The sequence below is a fragment of the Phycodurus eques genome, chromosome 2 (genome assembly GCF_024500275.1).
Source record: "Phycodurus eques isolate BA_2022a chromosome 2, UOR_Pequ_1.1, whole genome shotgun sequence".
NCBI lineage: Eukaryota > Metazoa > Chordata > Actinopteri > Syngnathiformes > Syngnathidae > Phycodurus > Phycodurus eques.
In genome coordinates, this window is record NC_084526.1 from 20,780,998 (window position 1) to 20,805,540 (window position 24,543).

General features: G+C 40.6%; 1 protein-coding gene across 4 annotated transcripts in view; it reads left to right on the forward strand.

Moving 5' to 3' along the window:
• Window positions 1–24,543, forward strand: part of ulk3 (unc-51 like kinase 3) — a 50,575-nt gene that overhangs the window by 21,973 nt on the left and 4,059 nt on the right. For all 4 annotated transcript variants that reach the window (XM_061669585.1, XM_061669565.1, XM_061669544.1 and 1 more), the window contains 3 exons: window positions 3,353–3,393; window positions 11,824–11,871; window positions 19,756–19,819. In XM_061669585.1, coding sequence (XP_061525569.1) covers window positions 3,353–3,393; window positions 11,824–11,871; window positions 19,756–19,819 — 153 coding nt within the window. The remainder of the gene's footprint in view (window positions 1–3,352; window positions 3,394–11,823; window positions 11,872–19,755; window positions 19,820–24,543) is intronic.

Below are 24,543 nucleotides of genomic sequence, written 5' to 3' on the forward strand. Positions count from 1 at the left end.
TAATAACCTTCAAGTCTCAACCAAGTCCCAACTCCCAAGTAATTGTGGGAAAAAATATCAAACAAGTCAAGTCGAGTCACCACTAGATTTCAAGCGAGTCAAGTTATTACTTGGTTTAAGCAAGCCAAAAGTCAAGTCATACAGTCTTGCTCCAGTCGCAACGTATATTGGAGTGGTAATAAAATGTTTTTTTCACAAAGTATTCACACTTTAAAAGTTAAATTAACACCGAGATTATGATTGATTGATTTTATTGCACAGACATTTTTAGTTGTATTACAAACTCAATTTAACTCACCCTGTTGTTTTCTGAACAAACTATGTTGTGTACTTTGATTGACAGCCTTGTAACGCATACAGTTTGTATAGTATTTACAGTGGATATAAAATGTCTACACACTCCTGTTAAAATGCCAGTTTTTCTGATGTATTTTCAGAACATTTTTCACCTTTGTGATACATAACCTGTACAACACATTTGAAAAAAAAATGGAAATCTTTTCGAGAGAAGTAAAAATAAACAACAATGATAATGTGGTTGCTTACCTGTGCACGCAGTCATAACTAGGGATGTTGCTGTGTTCAGAATGAAACACTCTTATTTAGAAGGGCTGACTCTGGACAATTGACGCTTGTCATTAGATTGAACTTTGGGTCTCAATTTTAAATACATAGTGCAGACAGCTTTATCACAGAGCCGACACAACAGATGACATTTTAATGATGACACTTCAGTAAACACATTCAGTAGTATGAAAATTATATTCCCAGGTAGCTATTCACAATTTGTATTGTACTGACTGATGGTGGAACGCACCTTTGTCAACTTTTTTTATCGCTGTGATCGAAATGTAAAGTGACCCGTTATAGCAGACCTGGCATCTTCTGACGCCAACTCTTTCATCATGCCCGTCATCTATTTTAGGCGCTTCTTTCTGGTCTAGAGTGCACACTGCTTCGCCTAATTATTAAATGAGAGCGAAAAAAAGAGTGTGCCGACACGAAACGAAAGGCTAAGACAATTCTAATAAACCGCCCCACCCCTAGTTACGTTGCTTAGCTGTACTAAACCGTTCACAATAAAATTTTTATTTTCAATCATCCCAAACCAGTCTATGAAACTTAAATGTTTGACCAGCTAGCTAAACTATCAAATTATCTTACCTGTCTTTTGTGAGTTTTGTAGTGACGGATAAAGTTAAACGTCATTGTTATTGTGTCTTTAATGCGAAAGTTGCAAACCGTGCAGGTTGCCATCCTCATTTTGCAGACTTCATTAACATCATAATCATTTAATCCAACTTTTGTTATCTTTGGAGCTCTTTCCATTGTTCTTCATGCAGGTGGGTACTTCACACTGGAAAGTGCATAAGAGTGCAGATTCTGTTGCCAGGTTGTTGTGAATGATCCCCCCAAATTTTTCTTTCTTACTGGCAAACTGTCTTAATTAAAATGCAGATTTCCAACTCTAAACAAGGTGACTTGTCAAGTCATGTAGTTCAAGTCAATGAAGTCGAGTCTCTTGGCGACCAAATCTAAAGTCAAGTCTTCAAGTATTTGGCAAGCAAGTCACAAGTCATAAAACTGGCAACTCCAGTCAAGTATCCCCATCACTGGCATTTAGCTTTTTGTATCGTGTATGTAAAAATCTGGTTTCACCTGTACACCACGGGACATGCGCTTGCAAAGATGTGTTTGTTTGGGGGCATGTTGAGGCCCCCCAATAATAAATTAGTTTGAATTTTATCATTTACTACATCCAATTTCGGGAAATCTAGAATGTCACCTACGAGAGTGCAGATGTCTGCCAAGGCTGAGCTATTAGCAAAAGAATTGTGGGAAAAAGTTTTCTGTTTGTTTTGCTTCGTCATTCATGGTGGATGATGAAAAGATGGGCTTGCCATGATGATTCTGGCACATGGCGGGTGGACTGTTTCATGACTCAAATAGTGTACAACGAGAAAAAAAAGAAATGAACTGCCCTTTAATAAAAATTAAACAGTTATGTACACGCACTTAACTGGGATGATGCGCTTCGGACATAGTGGTTTGTGCCTGGGAGGCGAGTCTCTACACATCCAAACTAAACGCAACTGACTTTGTTGTGTATGTGCAGTTATTCTTCAGCACCCTGTCACCGTAAGTTCTGGTTCCTGTTCTGTTACAGTTTGTAGCCCTTAACACATAGAACCATAAAACCTTTTAGACAAATACGCTGTGTTCCAAATTATTAAGCATTATGTTGGTTTAACTTAACCGGGGCTTTATGGCAGAGTGGCCCGGCGGAAGCCTCTCTTCAGTGCAAGACAGGCCCAGCCAGAGCCCTGACTTAAACCCAATTGCGCATCTCTGAAGAGACCTGAAAATGGCTGTCCACCAACGTTCACCATCCAACCTGACAGAACTGGAGAAGATCTGCAAGGAGGAATGACAGAGGATCCCAAATCCAGGTGTAAAAAACGTGTTGCATCATTCTCAAAAAGACTCATGACTGTATTAGCTCAAAGGGGTGCTTCTACTAAATACTGAGCAAAGGGTCTGAATACTTAAGGCTGTGTGTTGTTTCAGTTTTTCTTTTTTAATAAATCTGCAAAAAATTCAACAATTGTTTTTTTCTGTCAATATGGGGTGCTGTGTGTACATTAACGAGGAAAAAAATAAACTTAATTTTAGCAAATTGCTGCAATATAACAATGAGTGAAAAATTTAAGGTGGTCTGAATACTTTCCGTGCACACTGTACGTGGTTCAGACAATAAACCCCTCTGGATGGTGCTGTAGGCTTCTGAGGGCCAAAATGTATACATTTGAATTTTCTTTTATTCCCCTGCAATTAAAATGCTTATGTCTGTTGGCATGATTGTTGTTTTTGTCACTCTACACTGCACAGCAAATTTCCTCACTGAGGGACAATACAAATTACTCTGATTCTATCTGAGATTGATATTGATGATTGAATCAAACAGGAGAAATAACATGGGCAAACAATTTCCAAGAAACAAAATCAAATGTTATATTTAACTTAATCATCTATGCATAATAATGTGGAACACAGTGTGATTGCACACAAACACAAACATTTTAGGCAACAATAAACAAATTCGGTGGCAGCACTACATCCCATTTCGGGAAAACTAGAATGTCACCTACAAGAGTGCAGATGTCTGCCAAGGCTGAGCTATTAGCAAAAGAATTGTGGGAAAAAGTTTTCTGTTTGTTTTCCTTCCTCATTCATGGTGGATGACGAAAAGATGGGCTTGCCATGATAATTCTGGCACATGGCGGGTGGACTGTTCCATGACTCAAATAGTGTACAACAATATGCTCATTATTCTCTCTTTTGTCCCTCCCAGCTGAACCACAGGGTCGCCGACGAGAGCTGCTCCATGGCGAGGTGAGTCTCACCATCATGGCAGTGACCAGTTACATTGAAGCACTTTTATTTTGTGTGTGTGGCCATTTGCACCCATATTAGTTTGGAGTACAAAATTATTGTTTTGTACTTTTTTCATGGCCTAAAATACCCAGAGCAGTACAAAGGTATTATAAATAAATATATAAAAAAGATTGAAAATGCTTGAAAAGTAACAACCCGAACCCCAACCCATTTATCCAAACTTACCATTCTGGTGTGCTAGACGGTGACATTGTTGACGTAGTCTTCATAGGCGAATCAAGGACGCTTTCATGAGCTGCGAGTAATTAGTGTGCTTCCTAGTTCCAAATCCGTGGCCATCGACAAACAGCTCAACTCAAAAAACGGTTACTGTACCAAAAATACCGTGTTCCAGACAGACCTGTTTCGTATTCCTCAGTTAGAAACGCCACCATGGCGCGCTCTCGCTTTGTGCGGAGTGTTCTATGCACAATAGATCATCACCATCATCATCATCACCATGGTCGCCATGTCAAATGCATAGTTTGGAAATGTGCCACATTCAACATGGCCGCCACGTAGGCACAGGAGGCAAGTCTTATGGTTGGATCTAGTCATATTGTATATCTGTGACCTGGAAATATGTATGTCCCATTCTCTGCCTGTATTGCGTCACAGCGCCAGTAAACAACAGCGGCCAATTCTGGAACTAACAGACTTTGTCAACAACACTTTAAGTGACAAATGGGAACTACTTTTGGACACATTGTTCAATCCCGACGGCCCGTTTTATCCGATATCTGCTGTATCAGGGTCCGTTTTATCGAGGTTCCACTGTATAGTGAATACAAATTTTTAATCAAAATGATATTATCTAAATATTCAGAATTTTACTGACCAAAACTATATATATAATGTTTTTTTTGCCAAATGACTTGAAATTGTGTGTTTCAATTTACTATGCACAGTATGTACAACAAAACAAGGTTGTCAGGAACTAACAAAATCTATTTTATTTCTGTAATTACATAAATATTTTTAAATGCTATTTTGGACAAAAAAATAATTGCCAATGCAATTATATGTTCACATTGGAGTCCCTCTACGATGTATCACCTTAACAACTCTCTCATCCATTGAACTTGTCCACTGATAGTTTCTGCCTGTATCTCATTTGAGGATCCAATATTTAGCAATTGGAGTAGGGTTGAGATAAGGGTATGGTGGTGGCCACACCATGAATTTTCCTCATTGCTCATAACTGGGAAAAAGAAAAAGAATTACACATCGAGACATCAGCGTAGCTAATGTATCTATAAAAATGGGCCTCAAAACGTATATCAACCTTACAGTCACACAAAACTAAAATAATAAAATTGTAAAAAAAAATAAAATAAAAAAAAGCAAGTATACACACCTCTACGCAAAACAAAAACTTACACGAGACATCAGCGTACCTAATCTACATAAAACTATACGTCTCTAAAGTCACGCATACCCCCCCAAGAATTCACACAAAACTTGCACGAAAGAGCTTCAAATACCTGCTTGCTGCTCATTAGTTGGCTATTTTTACAGCTACTCTCTTAACACGTTGCATTAGCCTAACTTGATACGCCTTTTATCAAAACCAAATAAAGCTTTATGGATGACCGTAAGCCTTTGCAGGGTCCTGCATCTAGATGTCTGGGGACTCTAGAGTCACCTGTAGCTTTTAATACTGGCTTTCTGCTCATCAGTTGGCTTTTTAAAAGGTTCTGTCTGAATACAATACATTTATTTTCCTGACAGAAACTTTGCTTAATACGCCTTTATCGACACAAACCTGTTTGCTTTAGGAGTCTTGCACACATTATTTAAGAGTAGGATGGTTTTCTTGAAAGGCCCTGTGTTTGTCATAGGGCTGGACGATTAATCGAATTCAAACCGACATCGCAATGTAGTACAATCTTCTGTTCCTTTCGGCTTGTCCCCTTAGGGGTCGCCACAGCCCGTCATCCTTTTCCATGTAAGCCTATCTCCTGCATCCTCCTCTCGAACACCAACTGCCATCATGTCTTCCCTCACGACATCCATCAACCTTCTCTTTGGTCTTCCTCTAGCTCTCTTGCCTGACAGCTCCATCTTCATAATCTTTCTACCAATATACTCACTATTTCTCCTCTGGACATGTCCAAACCATCGAAGTCTGCTCTCTCTAACTTTGTCTCCAAAACATCGAACCTTGGCTGTCCCTCTGATGAGCTCATTTCTAATTTTATCAAACCTGGTCACTCCGAGAGCGAACCTCAACATCTTAATTTCCGCCACCTCCAGCTCTGCTTCCTGTTGTCTCTTCAGTGCCACTGTCTCTCATCCGTACATCATGGCTGTCCTCACCACTGTTTTATAAACTTTGCCCTTCATCTGAGCAGAGACTCTTCTGTCACATAACACACCTGACACCTTCCTCCACCGTTCCAACCTGCTTGGACCCGTTTCTTCACTTCCTGACCACACTCACCATTGCTCTGGACGGTTGACCCCAAGTATTTAAAGTCCTCCACCATTGCTATCTCATCTCCCTGTAGCCTCACTCTTTCCCCACCACCCCTCTAATTCATGCACATATATTCTGTCTTACTTCGGCTCATCTTCATTCCTCTTCTTTCCAGTGCATGCCTCCATCTTTCTGTTCCTCCAGCTGCTCCCTGCTTTCACTGCAGATCACAATGTCATCTGCAAATATCATGGTCCACGGGGATTCCAGTCTAACCTCTTCTGTCAGCCTATCCATCACCACTGCAAAAAGGAAGGGGCTCAGGGCTGATCCCTGATGCAGTCCCACCTCCACCTTAAATTCGTCTGTCACACCTACAGCACACCTCACCGCTGTTCTGCTGCCCTTGTACATGTCCTGTATTATTCTGACATACTTTTCTGCCACTCCAGACTTCCGCATGCAGTACCACAGTTCTTCTCTGGGTAATCTGTCATAGGCTTTCTCTAGATCTACAAAGACACAATGTAGCTCCTTCTGACCTTCTCTGTACTTTTCCATACTCACTTCTGTCCTGACTCTAGCCTCCACTACTCTTTCCCATAACTTCATTGTGTGGCTCATCAACTTTATTCCTCTATAGTTCCCACAGCTCTGCACATCACCTTTGTTCTTAAAAATGGGCACCAGTACACTTTTCCTCCATTCCTCAGGCATCTTCTCACGGACTAGAATTGTATTGAACAAGCTGGTCAAAAACTCCACAGCCACCTCTCCTAGATGCTTCCATACCTCCACAGGAATGTCATCAGGACCAACTGCCTTTCCATTTTTCATTCTCTTTAATGCCTTTCTAACCTCCCCCTTACTAATCATTGCCACTTCCTGGCCCACCACACTTGCCTCTTCTACTCTCCCTTCTCTCTCATTTTCCTCATTCATCAACTCCTCAAAGTATTCTTTCCATCTCGCTAGCACACTGCTGGCACCAGTCAACATATTTCCATCTCTATCCTTAATCACCCTCACCTGCTGCACATCCTTCCCATCTCTATCCCTCTGTCTGGCCAGCCTGTATAGATCATTTTCTCCTTCTTTAGTGTCCAACCTGCCATACATGTCATCATATCCCTCTTGTTTGGCCTTTGCCACCTCTACGTTTGCCCTGTGTCGCATCTCAATGTATTCCTTTCGCCTCTCCTCGGTCCTCTCAGTGTCCCACTTCTTCTTAGCTAACCTTTTTCCTTGTATGATTTCCTGTACTGTGGGGTTCCACCACCAAGTCGCTCCTTTCCTGCCAGAAGATACACCAAGTACTCTCCCGCCTGCCTCTCTGATCACCTTGGCTGCAGTGGTCCAGTCTTCTGGGAGCTCCTCCCGTCCACCGAGAGCCTGTCTCACCTCTTCCCAAAAAGCTGCACAACACTCGTCCTGTCACAGCTTCCACCACATGGTTCTCTTCTCTGCCTTTGTCTTCCTAATCTTCCTCCCCACCACCAGAGTCATCTTACACACCACCATCCTATGCTGTCTAGCCACACTCTCCCCTACCACTACCTTACAGTTGGTAACCTCCTTCAAATTATATCGTCTGCACAAGATGTAATCTACCTCCGCTCTTGTAGGTCACCCTATGTTCGTGCCTCTTCTGGAAAAAAGTGTTCACTATTGTTGCAAAGTCTACCACCATCTGTCCCTCCAAGTTCCTTTCCTGGATGCCGTACTTAACCATCACTTCTTCATCACCCCTATTACCTTCACCAACATGTCCATTACAATCTGCACCAATTATGACTCTCTCTCTGTCTGGGATGCTCAGAACTACTTCGTCGAGCTCCTTCCAAAATTTATTTTTCACCTCTTGGTCACATCCTACCTGTGGGGCACCCGGGCCACGACCGATCCGGTATGGAATTCTTTGGATGAACGCTCATATTTGTTTGGCAAAGTTTTAAGCCGGATGCCCTTCCTGACGGAACCCTCTGCATTTATCCGGGCTTGGGACCGGCCTCCAGTTTGCACTGACTTGTGCCCCCCATAGGGCTGCATTATCGCAATGTAGTACAATGCAATATCAAAATTGCATAGGCTGCAATTTGGAAGAAAAAAAAACGGGCCGTAACCACGCCAAAAGAACAAGCTTATGTTGTTACCATCTTCCCTTCTGTCTCTCTCTTTCTCACACACACACACGCATGCACACGCACACATACACACACTCACGGACACTGCATGTATGTGTGCACTCCCCTCGTCTGCTCATCCAATCACATCCCTCCAACCAGTCATCCAATCACAAAGTTTACAACTGTAATATAAGTAAATAAATAAACTCTCTTTGATATTAATTTGTTGATTTGCCTTTATTTAGTGTAAGCCTAACCTATAAGACCAAATCATTTTTGTACTGTATGATAAATCTGGGCGGCACGGTGGCCGACTGGTTAGAGCGTCAGCCTCACAGTTCTGAGGACCCGGGTTCAATCCCCGGCCCCGCCTGTTTGGAGTTTGCATGTTCTCCCCGTGCCTGCGTGGGTTTTCTCTGGGCACTCCGGTTTCCTCCCACATCCCAAAAACATGCATTAATTGGAGACACTAAATTGCCCGTAGGCATGACTGTGAGTGCGAATGGTTGTTTGTTTCTATGTGCCCTGCGATTGGCTGGCAACCAGTTCAGGGTGTACCCCGCCTCCTGCCCGATGACAGCTGGGATAGCTGTCATCGACCCTAGTGAGGAGAAGCGGCTCAGAAAATGGATGGATGGATGATAAATCTGATATTGTTTATTGTAATACAGATTTATTTATTGCTTGTGTTTGTTGAAAAATACAGAAGAGGGCCCTGCGATTTAATATGCAATTATTTTTAATTGCATATTAAATCGCAATATTGAGGGTGGGGATTAGTGAGGATACAGTGGGTACGGAAAGTATTCAGACCCCCTTTTATTGCAGCCATTTGCTAAAATCATTAAAGTTCATTTTTTTCTTCATTAATCTACACACAGCACCCCATATTGACAAAAAAAAAACAGAATTGTTGAAATTGTTGCAGATTTATTAAAAAAGAAAAACTGAAATATCACACAGCCATATGTATTCAGACCCTTTGCTGTGATACTCATATATTTAACTCGGGTGCTGTCCATTTCTGATCATCCTTGAGATGGTTCTACACCTTCATTGGAGTCCAGCTGTGTTGCGCACATACTTGTCTGTATAAAACCTTACAGCTCACAGTGCATGTCAGAGCAAATGAGAATCATGAGGTCAAAGGAACTGCCTGACGAGCTCAGAGTTTTGGCAAGGCACAGATCTGGCAAAGGTTATAAAAAAATTAAATAAATAAAAATAAAAATCTGCTGCACTTAAGGTTCCAAAGAGCACAGTGGCCTCCATAATCCTTACATGGAAGACGTTTGGTAGGACCAGAACCCTTCCTAGAGCTTGCTGTCTGACCAAACTGAGCAATCAGAGGAGAAGAGCCTTGGTGATATAAGGAAAGAAGAACCCAACACTGTGGCTGAGTTCCAGAGATGCAGTCGGGATATAGGAGAAAGTTCTAGAAAGTCAGCCATCACTGCAGCCCTCCACCAGTTGGTGCTTTATGGCAGAGTGGCCCAACGAAAGCCTCTCCTTAGTGCAAAACACATGAAATCTCGCATCTGAAGGACTTCAAGATGGTGAGAAATAAGATTATCTGGTCTGATGAGACCAAGATAGAACTTTCTGGCCTTAATTCTAAGCGGTATGTGTGGATAAAACCAGGCACTGCTCATCATCATTACCATGGTGGTAGCAGCATCATGCTGTGGGGGTGTTTTTCAGCTACAGGGACAGGATGACTGGTTGCAATTGAAGGAAAGATGAATGTGGCCAAGTACAGGGATATCCTGGACGAAAACCTTCTCCAGAGTGCTCAGGACCTCAGACTGTGCCGAAAGTTCACATTCCAACAAGACAATGACCCTAAGCGCACAGTTAAAATAATGGCGTGGTTTCAGAACAACTCTGTGACTGAATGGCCCAGGCAGAGCCCTGACTTAAACAAAATTGCGCATCTCTGGAGACACCTGAAAATGGCTGTCCACCAACGTTCACCATCCAACCTGACAGAACTGGAGAGTATCTGCAAGGAGGGATGGGAGAGGATCCCAAATCCAGGTGTGAAAAACTTGTTGCATCATTCCCAAAAAGACTCATGACTGTATTAGCTCAAAGGGGTGCTTCTACTAAATACTGAACAAAGGGTCTGAATACTTAAGGCTGTGTAATATTTCAGTTTTTCTTTTTTAATAAAGCTGGAAAAAATTCAACAATTATGTTTTTTTATGTCAATGTGGGTTGCTGTGTGTACATTAATGAGGAAAAAAATGAACTTAATTTTAGCAAATGGCTGCAATATAACAAAGAGTGAAAAATGTAAATGTTTACATTTCTGAATACTTTCCGTGCCCACTGTACGTGGTTCAGACAATGAACCCCTTTGGACGGTGCTAGTAGGCTTCTGAGGGCCAAACCGTATACATTTGAATTTTCTTTTATCCCCCTGCAATTAAAATGCTTATGTCTGTTGGCATGATTGTTGTTGTTGTCACCCTACACTGCACAGCAAATTTCCCCACTGAGGGACAATACAAATTGCTCTGACTCTGTCTGAAATTGATATTGATGATTGAAACAAACAGGAGAAATAACATGGGCAAAAACATTCCAAGAAACAAAATCAAATGTTTATTTAACTAAATCCTCTATGCATAATAATGTGGAGCACAGTGTGAATGAACACAACCACAAACATTTTCAACAACAATAAACCAACTCGGTGGAAGCACGATAGAAGACTGGTTAGCACATCTGCCTCGCATGTTCTCTCCGTGCCTGCGTGGGTTTTGTCCGGGTACTCCCACATCCCAAGAACATGCATGGTAGGTTAATTAAAGGTGTGAATGTGAGTGTGACTGGTTGTTTATTTATATGTGCCCTGCGATTGCCTGGCAACCAGTTCAGGGTGTACCCCGCCTCTCGCCCAGATTCAGCTGGCTGCAGCACGCCCGCGACTCCTAGTGAGGATAAGCAGTACAGAAAATAAATGAATGAATAAACCGTCTCCAGCTCTAACAAGTGAGCACTGGCAATCCCAGCAGACTAAATCTTTTGTCGACTGGAATCCTCATTGTGATGTATCCTGTGTAAACTGATTTAATGTCAAGACGGTTGTTCAAACACGGAGAGAGTGCAACCCGCGCAAAGTTCCTCCATGTTTATTGCGCACACCGATTAAAGCCTTGTGGTTCGAGGGCAGAATACAAAATTAAAAAAAAACTGTGGTCAAAATGATTACTTGCTGTGCCAGATCGCGATATTTTAAGGGAACGTATGGAAACTAACCACGGAGGTCTCATTGTGTAGCAGTGTACAAGCAAAGCTCTGTGTTACTTTCTCCTGATCTGCGCCCCCCCACCCCCCTAGCCTAATAGCACACGTGTGCCTTCGGAAATGTTTTTGCAGTTTCTCTACTCTAGCAAAGTTGGCACTGCACTTCCGAGAGCTTGGAGGTCTAACCAGAGTTTAAAAAAATAATAATAATAACGCACATTCCACACTGCTGCAGCAGAAACTCAGACATCCTGTCTTTTGCTGCCGAGTACAAGTCAGAAAAACACTGTATGCTACCCATAATGCAACTGAATGCCAGCTGTTATTATGTCCACCGCGTATGATTCCGCCTCTTTCATATCCTGCCGGTGTTGATTGCGTTGCGTCCGCTGATTCATTTTGCTACTTGACGGATTAATTCTCCTTTGTGACCCCGTCATTTCCTCTGTGATATTGGTGTATTTCCTTCAAATATTCAAAATGTTTGGTTTTTGTTTTGTGTGTGTAATTTTAGGATTACAGAGTGCATCAGGTGCCAAAGGTTCTGTCATAAAAACATTGTGATTAACCACCTCTCTTTTCTCTTTCCAGATTAAAAGCCTCATGAGCAGAGCTGAGTACCTCAAGAAGAACATCAAGGTTAGGGTGCTTTGCTTTCAGTTAGTGGCAGTCTAAAAATTCCCGTTTTATTTTCTTGTTTTTCTACGGCACCGTGGTCTAATGGTTAGCACATCTCTCTCACAGCTGAGAGGTTTTAGGTTCGAATCTAAGTTTGGGCCTTCCTGTGTGGTGTTTGCATGGGCACCTTGTGCTTGCATGGCTTGGAACTAGCGAGCAAAACAGTGATGTGGTTTCAATTGTAATGTGAACAGCAGATGCACATCGTTTATGTAGCAACTTTGGCAACACGGATGGGAAAGTGTAAATTCAATGAAAATTGGCTCTGAAAGCTGTACCGGGCAGTGCGTACGAGGCACAGTGTATTTTGTGCAAGAAATGTACGATCGGAGTGAAGGCAGTGGAGTCACATGCATAGCGTGAAACACAACGCCTCAAAATCAAGCTGCCAACAAACACCAGGTATTTCCCAGTTTTATTCTACTCTCGTCTCCACCATACCTCCGCCCCCACCCCCACACCAGCTATCAACATCCGGGACAGCAGCACCGCATCTTCTCCGGTCAATGTTTGGCTGTACTGTATGCCTACGCTGAAAGCAGAGCTACTATGCCACTGAGCGACTACTCTAAACACTGTGACAAAACACCAATAATACAACTCAATTGAGGGAATTGTAGGCTTATTCCATGCAATGTTCCCAGACTCTGACATTGCCCACTTGTTTGCATGCAGTTCCGACAAGACAGCCTACATCAGCAAGTTTGGCTTAGCCCTGTATATTTAGTGTTGCTTGTCGCAAATGCTAATAACGGTATGTTTGTTTTAATGTTTGATGAGAGCGTCAACCAGACCACAAAATCAAAACAACTGGATTTAAAGTACATGTCCGATATTGGAGCAAAGATCACATCCAGTCAAGATATTTGGGGTCACAGTTCATGGGACATGGAACAGCCCAGGATTTTCTGTGCCATATGTAATAATAATAATAATAATAATCGCAGAGATCATTTTACAGTTGAGACTATGTGAGTCCCAGGATGCACGTCTAGAAGCAATGAGTCCTAGCCCTGGAACAATGACTCACTGCAACTTATCATCACAGAGTACAGCTACAGTAATCCTTCCCTATATGATGGGGTTGTTGCATCGCCGCCCCGCTATGTTGCAGATTTTTATTTGTACAATTTGTACCATATTTTTGTGTTATCCATTGCTCTTGCTCTCTCTCTCAATATACTGTTTCAGCCTGCTACAATAGGAAATTTTTTAGAAAGATTTTTTTCCCCAAAAAACTATCATGATAAAGGATCGTATTGTTGATGTTTTATTTTTTTATGTTTATTTTATTATATTATTATTATTATAGATCATAATAATTAAAGTAGTGGTACACCCTTTTTAAGAACAATGAACCTTCAATTCTAAAGAACATTGAACATTGGCATTGTAATGTAGAACAATAAATTAGATATATAAAAACTATGAATAAATCAGACTCTGCTCTGTTCGTTAAAACTGCACTTAAAGAAATATTAAACCACTGCCACATAGGTATAGAGTCATTAATCCACTAAACAGGCCCAAAAATGTCTTAAAGCACACCAAATTTGAATGACTAAAAAAACACCATGTAAGTACTCGAAAGCATTTGGGCTTCGTCACTGTTTTTCAATCCAATGCCAAGCATTTTAATATCACTGTTGTTTTTTAGTCTTTTATTTTTATAGTATGAATGTTGACGTCTTACGTACTGTATAATATCTGCTCCCTCTTGGCTTTTGCATACATGCAAATCAGTCAGTCGTTTTTCGGCGAAATTCGCCGCTCTGAACTCAAAATAGGCCATATACATAAATCATATATGTGTGTGGGGGGGGGCGACGTCGTCACTTATGTCATAGGCTGTTTCGCACTCCTTGAACGCTGGCAGCTAGAGCCATTCCACACATCCACCATCAACACACAGATGTAATTGGGAATATTACTCTGCGGCGGCCTGAGGTTCCGCCTGGGCGCTCGAAGTCACAGGAGTTGACGAGACCAGAAAAAAACTTCCAGTCACGGTACTTTTACTCCGGTAAAATGATCTAAATGTCGCTCACTACTTTTATTCATCAATTATTGCTTATTTACCAACCATTTTGTGCGCGAGACTACGACTTTGAGGTCCGCATCGGGCGCTGTTTGCGTCATCCAATTTCAGCGCTAGTGACGTTTAAGTCTAGTTCACCAATCAAACGACAAGAAAGTCACATGACTTCATGTAATGTTTTCCATTGGGCTTCCCAGACATAGGTATTCACATGAGATAAGTCTGCTCCGTTGATCGTCGTGCATACGTGGCGGCCATGTTGGGAAGGTCGTTGTTACCATGAAGCCAATGGCGCACTACTCTTGTTTACATTTAGACGAACAAAAACAACAGCTTTCATGTATTGTAGTATTTGTCTGGCACTGTTTGGCCAAATGTGGATATTTCAGCTCACTTATAACTTGAGAAAACACCGTGCAGTAAATTACAGATGTTTTTTGGGAGTTTTGACTGCGCATACACACACACACACGCATCAACAGCAGAATTTGTACATTCACATTGTATTCTATTCATTTGTTTTTAATTGATATTCATGCTGTGGTAAAAAAAAAAAAAAAAAAAAGTTACTCAGTACTTGAGTAATAATTTTTCTACTTTTTACTCAAATAATTTTTTGGAGGACTACTATTTACTTTTACTTGAGTTACATTATTGTCAAGTAACAGTACTCTTACTTTACTAAATTTTCTACTTTTTACTCAAATAATTTTTTGGAGGACTACTATTTACTTTTACTTGAGTTACATTATTGTCAAGTAACAGTACTCTTACTTGAGGACAAGGGCTACTCTACCCACCTTTGGAGCAGACATCTTCTATTGCTACTCTTATGTTTAAGCAACATTTTTGCTCATCAGATCAGCCAGTGTGGTTTTTGTTGCGCTGGTCTTTTCTATTTTCGCGTTGAGGTGCTGCGGGTCTTGGCCCTGGTTGTGGTCCCAGCAGAACCGCGAAGCACACGTAACATCGGCGACAAGCGCTGATCCGCTAGTACATTTTGTATTAATTAGGAAAAGTGGCTAAAATGATCTAATTAGTTTACTAATGTTAAATGTATTAAGCGACGGAGCGCTGTTAAGGATTATGTCACAACACAGGATGAACTAACTTCAAATTCAGAAATGGCCAATAAAAAAATATTCTACTTAATATTTTCCTGGAAGATGCATTTGGAATTAGCCTTTGAAGTTGGAAATAGTGAAAAATGAAGTGAAACAGAAAATTATTTTAGTCAATTATTTTCCAGAATGAGAGTGCTTAGAGAGGACGATGCTATTCATGTGATACAGCTTGAAGCAGCCATCAGGTGCAGGTGGAGATAAGCCTGGCTCAATTTGGAGGCAAAGCAAAGAAATTAGGCAAATTAAATTTTAATCTTAAATTTGTACATCAATATGTACTTGAGCCGTGTCAATAAGTTTTTCTGCTGTATTGTACTTTTTAGAGTCTTCCAGATTGCTTAATTTATTTTAAAATTAAAAATATCTCTGTGGGGGCTCGGGGGATCCCTCCAGACCCTCCTAAATTATTTATTTTTTTGGTCACCTTTTTCATGCCTTTGGCGTTTGCATGTCTGCTTTTAAAAAAGAGATTTTATCTCAATAAGCTTTTACCTGGTTAAATAAAGGATAAATAAAATATTAAACTAGGCCTGCTCTTGAGCTGTTGGTGCTGATGTGAGACCTTTACCTGTCAATCAAATGACTTTTAAAATGAAGTCAACTACTGCCTGAATATTGATGTGTGCCGCTGTGGTTATGGTTTATAAACGGTTAATTGTTCCGTGTGTGTGGGCGTGTGTGTGTTATGTAGGGAACACACACAACTCCCGAGTGCTGACGTTTTAACGATGTCGCTGCAGTCGAGTGAGCTTTTTAGCTCTAGTCCTTAGCTCGCTAGCTTGTTAACTTGCAGACTTGCAAATGTAGTAAACAGTTAAATTTCCCTTTGTCCCAGATGTGTGCATCTGCGGAGCAAACGCTGTTCTGCAAACGTTTTAACTGTCATGTTTTATGTTAAGTAAACATTTGTATAAAATTGTCCCTCATCGAGGCTGACACGAGAGTGGATGTTGACTAACCCTTACCCCCTCCCACTCCTACAGAGGTTATCCCACTCCCGGTCAATCCCAAGTGAGTGTTTGGGGGGAAAAAAAATAAATCCTCCTTCCTCCCACTCCCACATAGATTGCTCCCAATCCGGAGTGTTTAAAAATAAAAAATCCCGCCCAATCCCGCATTTTAAAAAAATATTGCCCAATCTCACGTCTTTTGAAAATATACCACTCAATCCCACTCATTCCCACAGAGATTGATCCCAATCCCGAGTGAACAATGATTAGCTCGATGCTTAGGGGAAATGTTCGAATATCCATTTGATTGAAGTTAAGATAAAATATAACCTGTCTCATGATTTCCACTCCCATCAATTCCTGGTGACTTTATCACAATTCCCGCTCCCCATGACTTCGCTCCCCCTCCTGCCCAATCACGTGATCAATAGTGAAGTTCACTCCCATCCTGCGGGAATCCAGCGAGACACGGTGGAATTCCTGAAAGATGTCAGCCTCTAGTCCCTAACCCTGCCTAATTGATGTTTTTCCATTTGTGTGTATTGTAAAGTTGGTTCATCCAGCCATCCATTTTCTGTACCACTTATCCTCACTAGGGTCGCGGGAATGTCGGAGCCTATCCCAGCTATCTTTGGGCGAGAAGTGGGGTACCCCCTGAACTGGTCGACAGCCAATCGCTTGTGAAGTTGGTCTTGAATTTAATTTCAAATGGTATTAAAAAGTCATAAATTTAACTTAACTTAAGTTGTAGGAACCCTCTTCCAAACACATTCATGTTTATGTTCATTGAAGGCTAAATTGTCGTCATCATTAGGTGTGAATTGATTGATTGATTGTCTATATGCGCCCTGTGATTGGCTGGCTCCCAGTTCATCTGCGACCCTAAGCAGGACAAGCACCATGGAAAACTGATGGTCGGATGCATGGATTTACAGAATTCCCTTTGTATGTAATGGTTCATCATTCACACTCCCGCTATATTGCAGATTTTTATGTGAATTTCTTTTATTGGATTTTACAGTATATAGGCAGGTCCGAATTTGGTCTTGTGCGCCTTTAGTATATTACCATGTTGTGCCGCAACATTCCAGACAGCACTGAGGTGCAGTGATAGAGATGCAGTGTAGTTAAAGCAAGAACGAGAGGCAGAGAAGATCCACAGCCAAACTACAGTAATCCGGTATATGTGCAACCTACTGTACTTTCGCATTCGGCAAAACAGGTCTCAGGACTTCCTCCCGGTTTGGGTGAATGGCAAAGGGGGCATGACAAAGCAACCGTCGAAACTTTAAATATCTACAATGTGTTGTTTTTAACACAAGATGTCACCACAGAGCCACCATAATTACAATATTCAATGTTTAGGCTTCATTCCTGTTTAGATATATCATATTTATATAAATAAATGATATACCTGTAACTTTTGTCTGAAGACACCGGCCATAAAGAAAACAACATTTTAGAAAGTTTGACTTCTAACAATCATGCCATTAAACTGTTGTGATGTTCATTAGCATAGCATACATAGGAAGACAGCTAGCCTGTTTTCCAGGTTTGTTCGTGACATTCCACATTTTCATTGTTCCCACAGAGCAGAGAGAATATACATTGAGTATTGTGTGGTTTGTTTGTATGTGTTACTGCTGCATGTGTGTTAATTTAGCAGCTGTTTGAGAGTTTGCAACTACTGTAAATCAATGCTAATTAACCCATCTAAAGCATTTTGCATTATATGTTAACATCAAGGCTCACTGTCTTTTGCTCTGTTTGAATCCTTTGTTTTTCTAAGACGACAAAATATTGATGATGTACTTTCCTAAAGAGAAAAGATAAATAGAAGCTGTTATATATGTATTTTTTTTTTTTAATTGAGAAGCTTAGATTTATTGGGGAACTCACTGCAAGCGTTTTTTTACGTTTCATTTTAAATGTAATTAAATACGGTACTGTTTACACAAAAGGGGAAAAAAGCACTGTTTTTTTCATAATGTCCCGACTCTACTCGATGTGAACAGAATGGTGACCTTAAAACAAAAGTACGTACCGAAATGTGATTTAGGGTGGGCCGTTGCAATACTACTACGAGTTACAGATGTTATATATGTTTATACAAACCTAATTCCCTTGAAGTTGGAACGTTGTGTTAAACATATATAAAAACAGAATACAATGATTTTCAAATCATGTTCAAACTATATTTAATTGAATACACTACAAAGACAAGATATTTAATGTTTAAACTGATAATCATTAACTTGGAATTTTATGGCTGCAACACGTTCCAAAAAAGCTGGGACAGGTGGAAAAAAAAGACGGAGAAAGTTGAGGAAGGCTCATCAAACACCTGTTTGGAACATCACACAGGTGAACAGGCTAATTGGGAACAGGTGGGTGCCATGATTGGGTATAAAAGGAGCTTCCCTGAATTGCTCAGTCATTCACAAGCAGGGGAAGAGTTTCACCTCTTTGTGAACAAGTGCGTGAGAAAATAGTTGAACAGTTTAAGGACAATGTTCCTCAATGTACAATTGCAAGGAATTTGGGGATTTCATCATCTACGGGCCATAATATCATCAAAAGGTTCAGAGAATATGGAGAAATCACTGCATGTAAGCGGCAAGGCCGAAAACCAACATTGAATGCCCTTGACCTTCGATCCGATCCCCCAGGCGGCACTGCATCAAAAACCGACATCAATGTGGAAAGGATATCGCCGCGTGGGCTCAGGAACACTTCAGAAAACCAATGTCAGTAAATACAGTTGGGCGCTACATCCGTAAGTGCAGCTTAAAACACTACTATGCAAAGCAAATGCCATTTATCAACAACACCCAGAAATGACGCCGGCTTCTCTGGGATCATCTAAGATTGACTGATGAAAAGTGGAAAAGTGTTTTGTGGTCCGACGAGTCCACATTTCAAATTGTTTTTGGAAATTGTGGCCATCGTGTCCTCCAGGCCAAAGAGGAAAAGAACCATCCGGACTGTTATGGACGCAAAGTTCAAAAGCCAGCCTCTGTGATGGTATGTGGCTGTTAGTGCCAAATGACATGGGTAACTTACACATCTGGAAAGGCACCATTAATGCTGAAAGGTACATGAAGGTTTTGGAGAAACATATGCTGCCATCCAAGCAACGTCTTTTTCATGGACGCCGCTGCTTATTTCAGCAAGACAATGCCAAACCACATTCTGCATGTGTTACAACAGCGTGGCTTCGTAGTAAAAGAGTGCGGTAAAAGAGTACTAGACTGGCCTGCCTGCAGTCCAGACCTGTCTCCCATTGAAAATGTGTGGGGCATTATGAAGCGTAAAATACGACAACGGAGACCCCGGACTGTTGAACATCTGAAGCTGTACATCAAGCAAGAATAGGAAAGAATTCCACCTACAAAGCTTCAACAATTAGCGTCCTCAGTTCCCAAACGTTTATTGAATGTTGTTCAAAGAAAAGCTTTTTTGGAACATTTTGCAGCCATAAAATTCTAAGTTAATGATTATTTGCTAAAAACAATAAAGTTTATCAGTTTGAACATTAAATATCTTGTCTTTGTAGTGTATTCAATTAGATATAGGTTGAACATGATTTGCAAATGATTGTATCCTGTTTTTATTTGTTTAACACAATGTCCCAACTTCATTGGAATTGGGTTTGTATTGAATGTTATGTTTTCCCTTCAGGTTGTCTACCATTGATTTTGTATGATACATGTCAGAATTGAATTTGTTTCAGATGCAGGAGACTCAAAGGGACGCCTCGCTGGATCGGGAGACCTTAGCAGACTCCGTCAGAAGCTGTGAGTATCATATTGTCTTCAAGTGAAGAGCATATACATGGTGATTTTTTTAAACTTTTGAATACTCTTATACTGAATAGTGGATTGAAGAAGACCAACGCAGCACACCACATACTGATCTCTGTTGTGGTACCAAGACTGACCTGTGAGAGGCAGCACGGTGCCCCAGGGCATCCAGACTGCCAGAGAAAGTTTAGCTGTAGAAAAAGAAAGCTAACTGTTAGGTTATCTAGAAACTAGACTGTGCTGTGGTTGTCCACACACACAAGGATTTGCTATTGTGAATATTAAACCTTTTTTTTTGTTTGTTTTTTTGTTTTTGTTTCACCTGTCCTGCTCCGCTGCTTGGTCATGCAGAATGGAGGATCTTAATACCTTTTTATGACAGAAAGTTTTTATGTGCAGCAGTGGAGTTTTATATACTGCCTCTGTGGTTATTTGTATTATGATGAATATTTATTGAAAATTGCAGTCGGCCGGAACGAGGTTTGAAGGGTGGAAAAGTAATAGAAAAGAGAGGACGGAACACATTTAACATTTATGATTGTTGGCTTAAATGTTTTCCTGAGCAGATCTGGGAGGAAAATTCCTCTTAAAACACCCCACACCACAGGATAATTGCTCAGGATAATCTTTTAGAGACATCCAGAAATCCAGCCTTTGCTGACTTTAATCGGAAGGTGTTAAACGTACTCATGTGTACGGTCATGTGTACAGTGCATAAGCGGTCTTAAGCTGTAAAGTAGTATGAGTGGTGTGTCATTTCCCCCAACACTGTAAAATACGGAAATGACACAAGCAGAAAGTAACTTTTCTCACTCGTGGTTCACTCTCAACCTTTTTTTTTTAAAACCATAATGTCTTGTACGTAATGTGCATTTTTTCCCCAAAAAGAATCATCAAAAGTTGATAAAGCAAAGCAAATTTATTTATATAGCACATTTCATGCACAAGGTAACTGAGTGTGATTTACATGATTAAAAGCATTTAAAAAGAAAAACGGCTTATAAATATTTAAAACATATAAAATAAAAATACAATTAAAACAGCGTACAGTGCAAGAAATATAATTTAAAAGTGGAAATGTTCTAAAAAGCATGGGAAAAAAGAAGAGTTTTTAACCTGGACTTAGAAACATGCACACTTGGGGCTGATGTCACTTCTGTGGCAACTTATTCCCTTTGTGTGCAGCATAATAGCTAAATGCTGCTTCACCATGTTTGCTTTGGACTCTGTGCTCCACTATTTGACCCGAGTCTGTCGATCTCGGAGCCCTACTGGGTTTATATTCTATTAGCATTTCATTCATGTATTCAGGGTCTAAATCGTTTAGTGATTTATAGACCAGCAGCAGAACTTTCAAATCTATTCTAAAGCTGACTGGAAGCCAGTGTAAAGACTTTAGAATTGGAGTAATATGCTCTGACCTCTTTGTTCTGGTCAGAACCCGAGCTGCAGCATTCTGAATGAGCTGCAGCTGTTTAATGCTCTTTTTAGGGAGTCCAGTCAGAGGACCATTACAATAGTCAAGTCTACTTGAGATAAAAGTATTGATGAGCTTCTCCTGGTCTGCTTGGCACATGCAAGCCTTCACTCTGGATATGTTCTTCAGATGGTAGAAGGCAGTTTTAGTAATTGATTTGATATGATTGTTGAAAGTAAGGTCGGAATCTCTCAGTACACCAAGGTTTCTGACTTGGCCTTTGGTTTTTAAAGAGAGTGACTCCAGGTATTTACTAACAGCAGTACTCTTTTCTTTATTGCCAAAAACAATTATCTCAGTTTTATTGTAGTTTAATTGAAGAAAACTTTGGCTCATCCAGTTATCTGTTTTTGACACAACACCTCAATTGAACTGTACTCATATGGAGACACAGCTAGATATAACTGTGTCATCTGGATAGATATGATGGTCAAAATAAAATGTCTGAACATTTTGAACCAAGGGTAGCATATACAGGCTGAACAGGAGGGGTCCAAGAACTGACCCTTGAGGGACCCCCATTTCGATGAGATTGAACACTTCCAATGGTTACAAAATAACTCCTTTCCTCCAGGTAGGACCGGAAACATTGAAGAACTGTTCCATTTAGTCCTACCCAGGTTTCCAACCTGTTCAGGAGTATATTATGATCTACTGTATCAAAAGCTGCACTGAGGTCCAACAAGACCAGAATTGACACCTTTCCTGAGTCAATATATTCAACCTTATATCATTTAGCACTTTAAGAGCAGATTCTGTACTGTGATGAGTTCGGAAACCTGATTGAAATTTGTCAAAAAGTCCATTTAAGTTCAAGAAATTGCTAAGTTGATTCTAAAATAGGTTTCTCAACAATCTTGTCTATAAAAGGGAGATTTGAGATGGGTCGATAGCTTGCTAACATGGAAGGGTCCAGCGTTCTATTTTTTTTAACAGAGGCTTAATGGCAGCTACTTGAAGAGATATAGGAAACTCGCCTGACTGAAGTGAGTGACTGATTATTTTAAAACCTAGTAACTGGTTGGGGCACCCTTAGCAGTAACAACTGCAATCAAGCTTTTTCGATAACTTGGAATGAGTCTCTTACAGCACTGTAGAGAAATTTTCCCCCACTCATCTTTGCAGAATTGTTGTAATTCAGCCACATTGGAGGGTTTTCGAGCATGAACCGCCTTTTTCAGGTCATGCCACAGCATCTCAGTAGGATTCAGTTCAGGACTTTGAAAGTCTTCATTTTTTATTCAGCCATTCAGTGATTAACTTGCTGGTGTGTGTTGCATCATTGTCCTGCTGCAGAACCCAAGTTTGTTTCAGCTTGAGGTCACAAACAGATGGCCAGACATTCTCCTTCAGGATTTTTTGGAAGACCGCAGAATTCATGATTTCATTTATCAGTCTTCGAGGTCCCGAAGCAGCAAAACAGCCCCAGACCACCACACGACCACCACCATATTTTAATGTTGGTGTGATCATCATCTTCTGAAATGTGGTGTTACTTTTACGCTAGATGTAATGGGACACACACCTTCCAGAAAGTTGAACTTTTGTCTCGTCAGACCACAGAGTATTTTCCCAAAAGTCTTAGGGACCATTGAGATGTCTTCTGGCAAACCTGAGACAATCCTTAATGTTATTTTTGCTCAGCAGTGGTTTTCGTCTTGGAACTCTGTCCTGCAGGCCATTTTTACCCAGTCTCTTTCTTGTGGTGAAGTCATGAGCACTGACATTAAGTGAGGCAAGTGAAGCCTGCAATTCTTTGGATCCTTTCGAGGGGTCTTTTGTGACCTGACTTGGATGAGTCATCACTGCGCTCTTGGGGTAATTTTGTTCGGCCGGCCACTCCTGGGAAGGTTCACCACTGTTCTCTGTTTTCCCCATTTGTGGAGTATGGCTCTCACTGTGGTTCGTTGGAGTCCCAAAGCTTTAAAAATGGCTTTGTAACCTTTTCCACAGTGAATGATCTCAATGACTTTCTTTTTCATTTGTTCCTTAATTTGTTTAGATCTCGGCATGATGTCTAGCTTTTGAGGATCTTTTGGTCTACTTTGTCAGGCAGGTCTGATTTAAGTGATTTTTTTGATTGAGAAAATTTGTAGCAGTATCAGGCCTGGGTGTGGCGAGAGAAACTGAACTCCGGTAGGATAAACCCCAGTTAAGTTACAGTTATGTGCAAAAGTGTTTGCCCCCTTCCTGATTTCTAATTTTTTGCAAGTATGTCACACTTAAATGTTTCCCCATCAACAAATTGAAATATTAGTCAAAGACAACACAATTAAACACAAAATACAGTTTTTAAATGCTTTTTATTATTATTAAGGGAGGAGAAAAATCCAAACCTACATAGCCCTGTGTAAAAAAGTCATTGCCTCCCCCTCCAATGGTTTATCATACCGGAGTTCAATTATAAGACAATTAGTTTTTCCCACGGGGCCATTTAGTTTTGAAAAAATGTTTCCTTAGTAAATTTAATCACCATTTATAAACTGCATGGTATCTTTACCTGTGGTATATTCATCTTATATTTTTATTTGTTTGATGAATTAAACAAAGTGGGGAAACTATGCAAAAAAATAAGAATTTGAGAAGGGGGTGCACTGTAAATATCCTAAAATTAAAGCTGAAAGTCTGCAGTTTAAAGCTTTTTTGTGTAATTTCAAATACATCATGGTGGTTTTTTGAGCCAAAAGATGAAATGTGTCAATGTCAATGTTATGAATGTGACCGTACATTTCCGTCCTATGGTTTTCTCCGAGATGGATAGTGGTTTCTTAAAGCCTGGACAGTGTCCTGTGTTTAGTCAGAAATTCCTGCAGAATTATGGATTTTTTAATTTGTATTTATTTTTATTTTTTTGTACGGGGTTCACTGTAGAGGTGGCTCGAATTTCGCAAAGTATGTGGCTTCTTCTTATTCCTGCTGAAGTTATTTTAATAAAAACCACACCTAGCCACAGCAGGCTGGCATGCAGCCAAAAGCAGCTACCGCGTGTCAGCAAACGCTGACGTCTCACAAAGAGCATATGTACACACACAGCACATACACTATGAGTACAAAAGTATTGGGATATATATATGCTCATTCAACTTATACACAATGAAAATGGGATAAAATATGGAGTTCACACTCCCGGTTCAAGTCCATCCCAAAGGTGTGTTAGGGAGTCTTAAAATCAAGTTTGTCCACACTAAACTCATCCAACATGACTTTATGGACCTTGCTTTCTGAAAACAGGCCAAAAAAG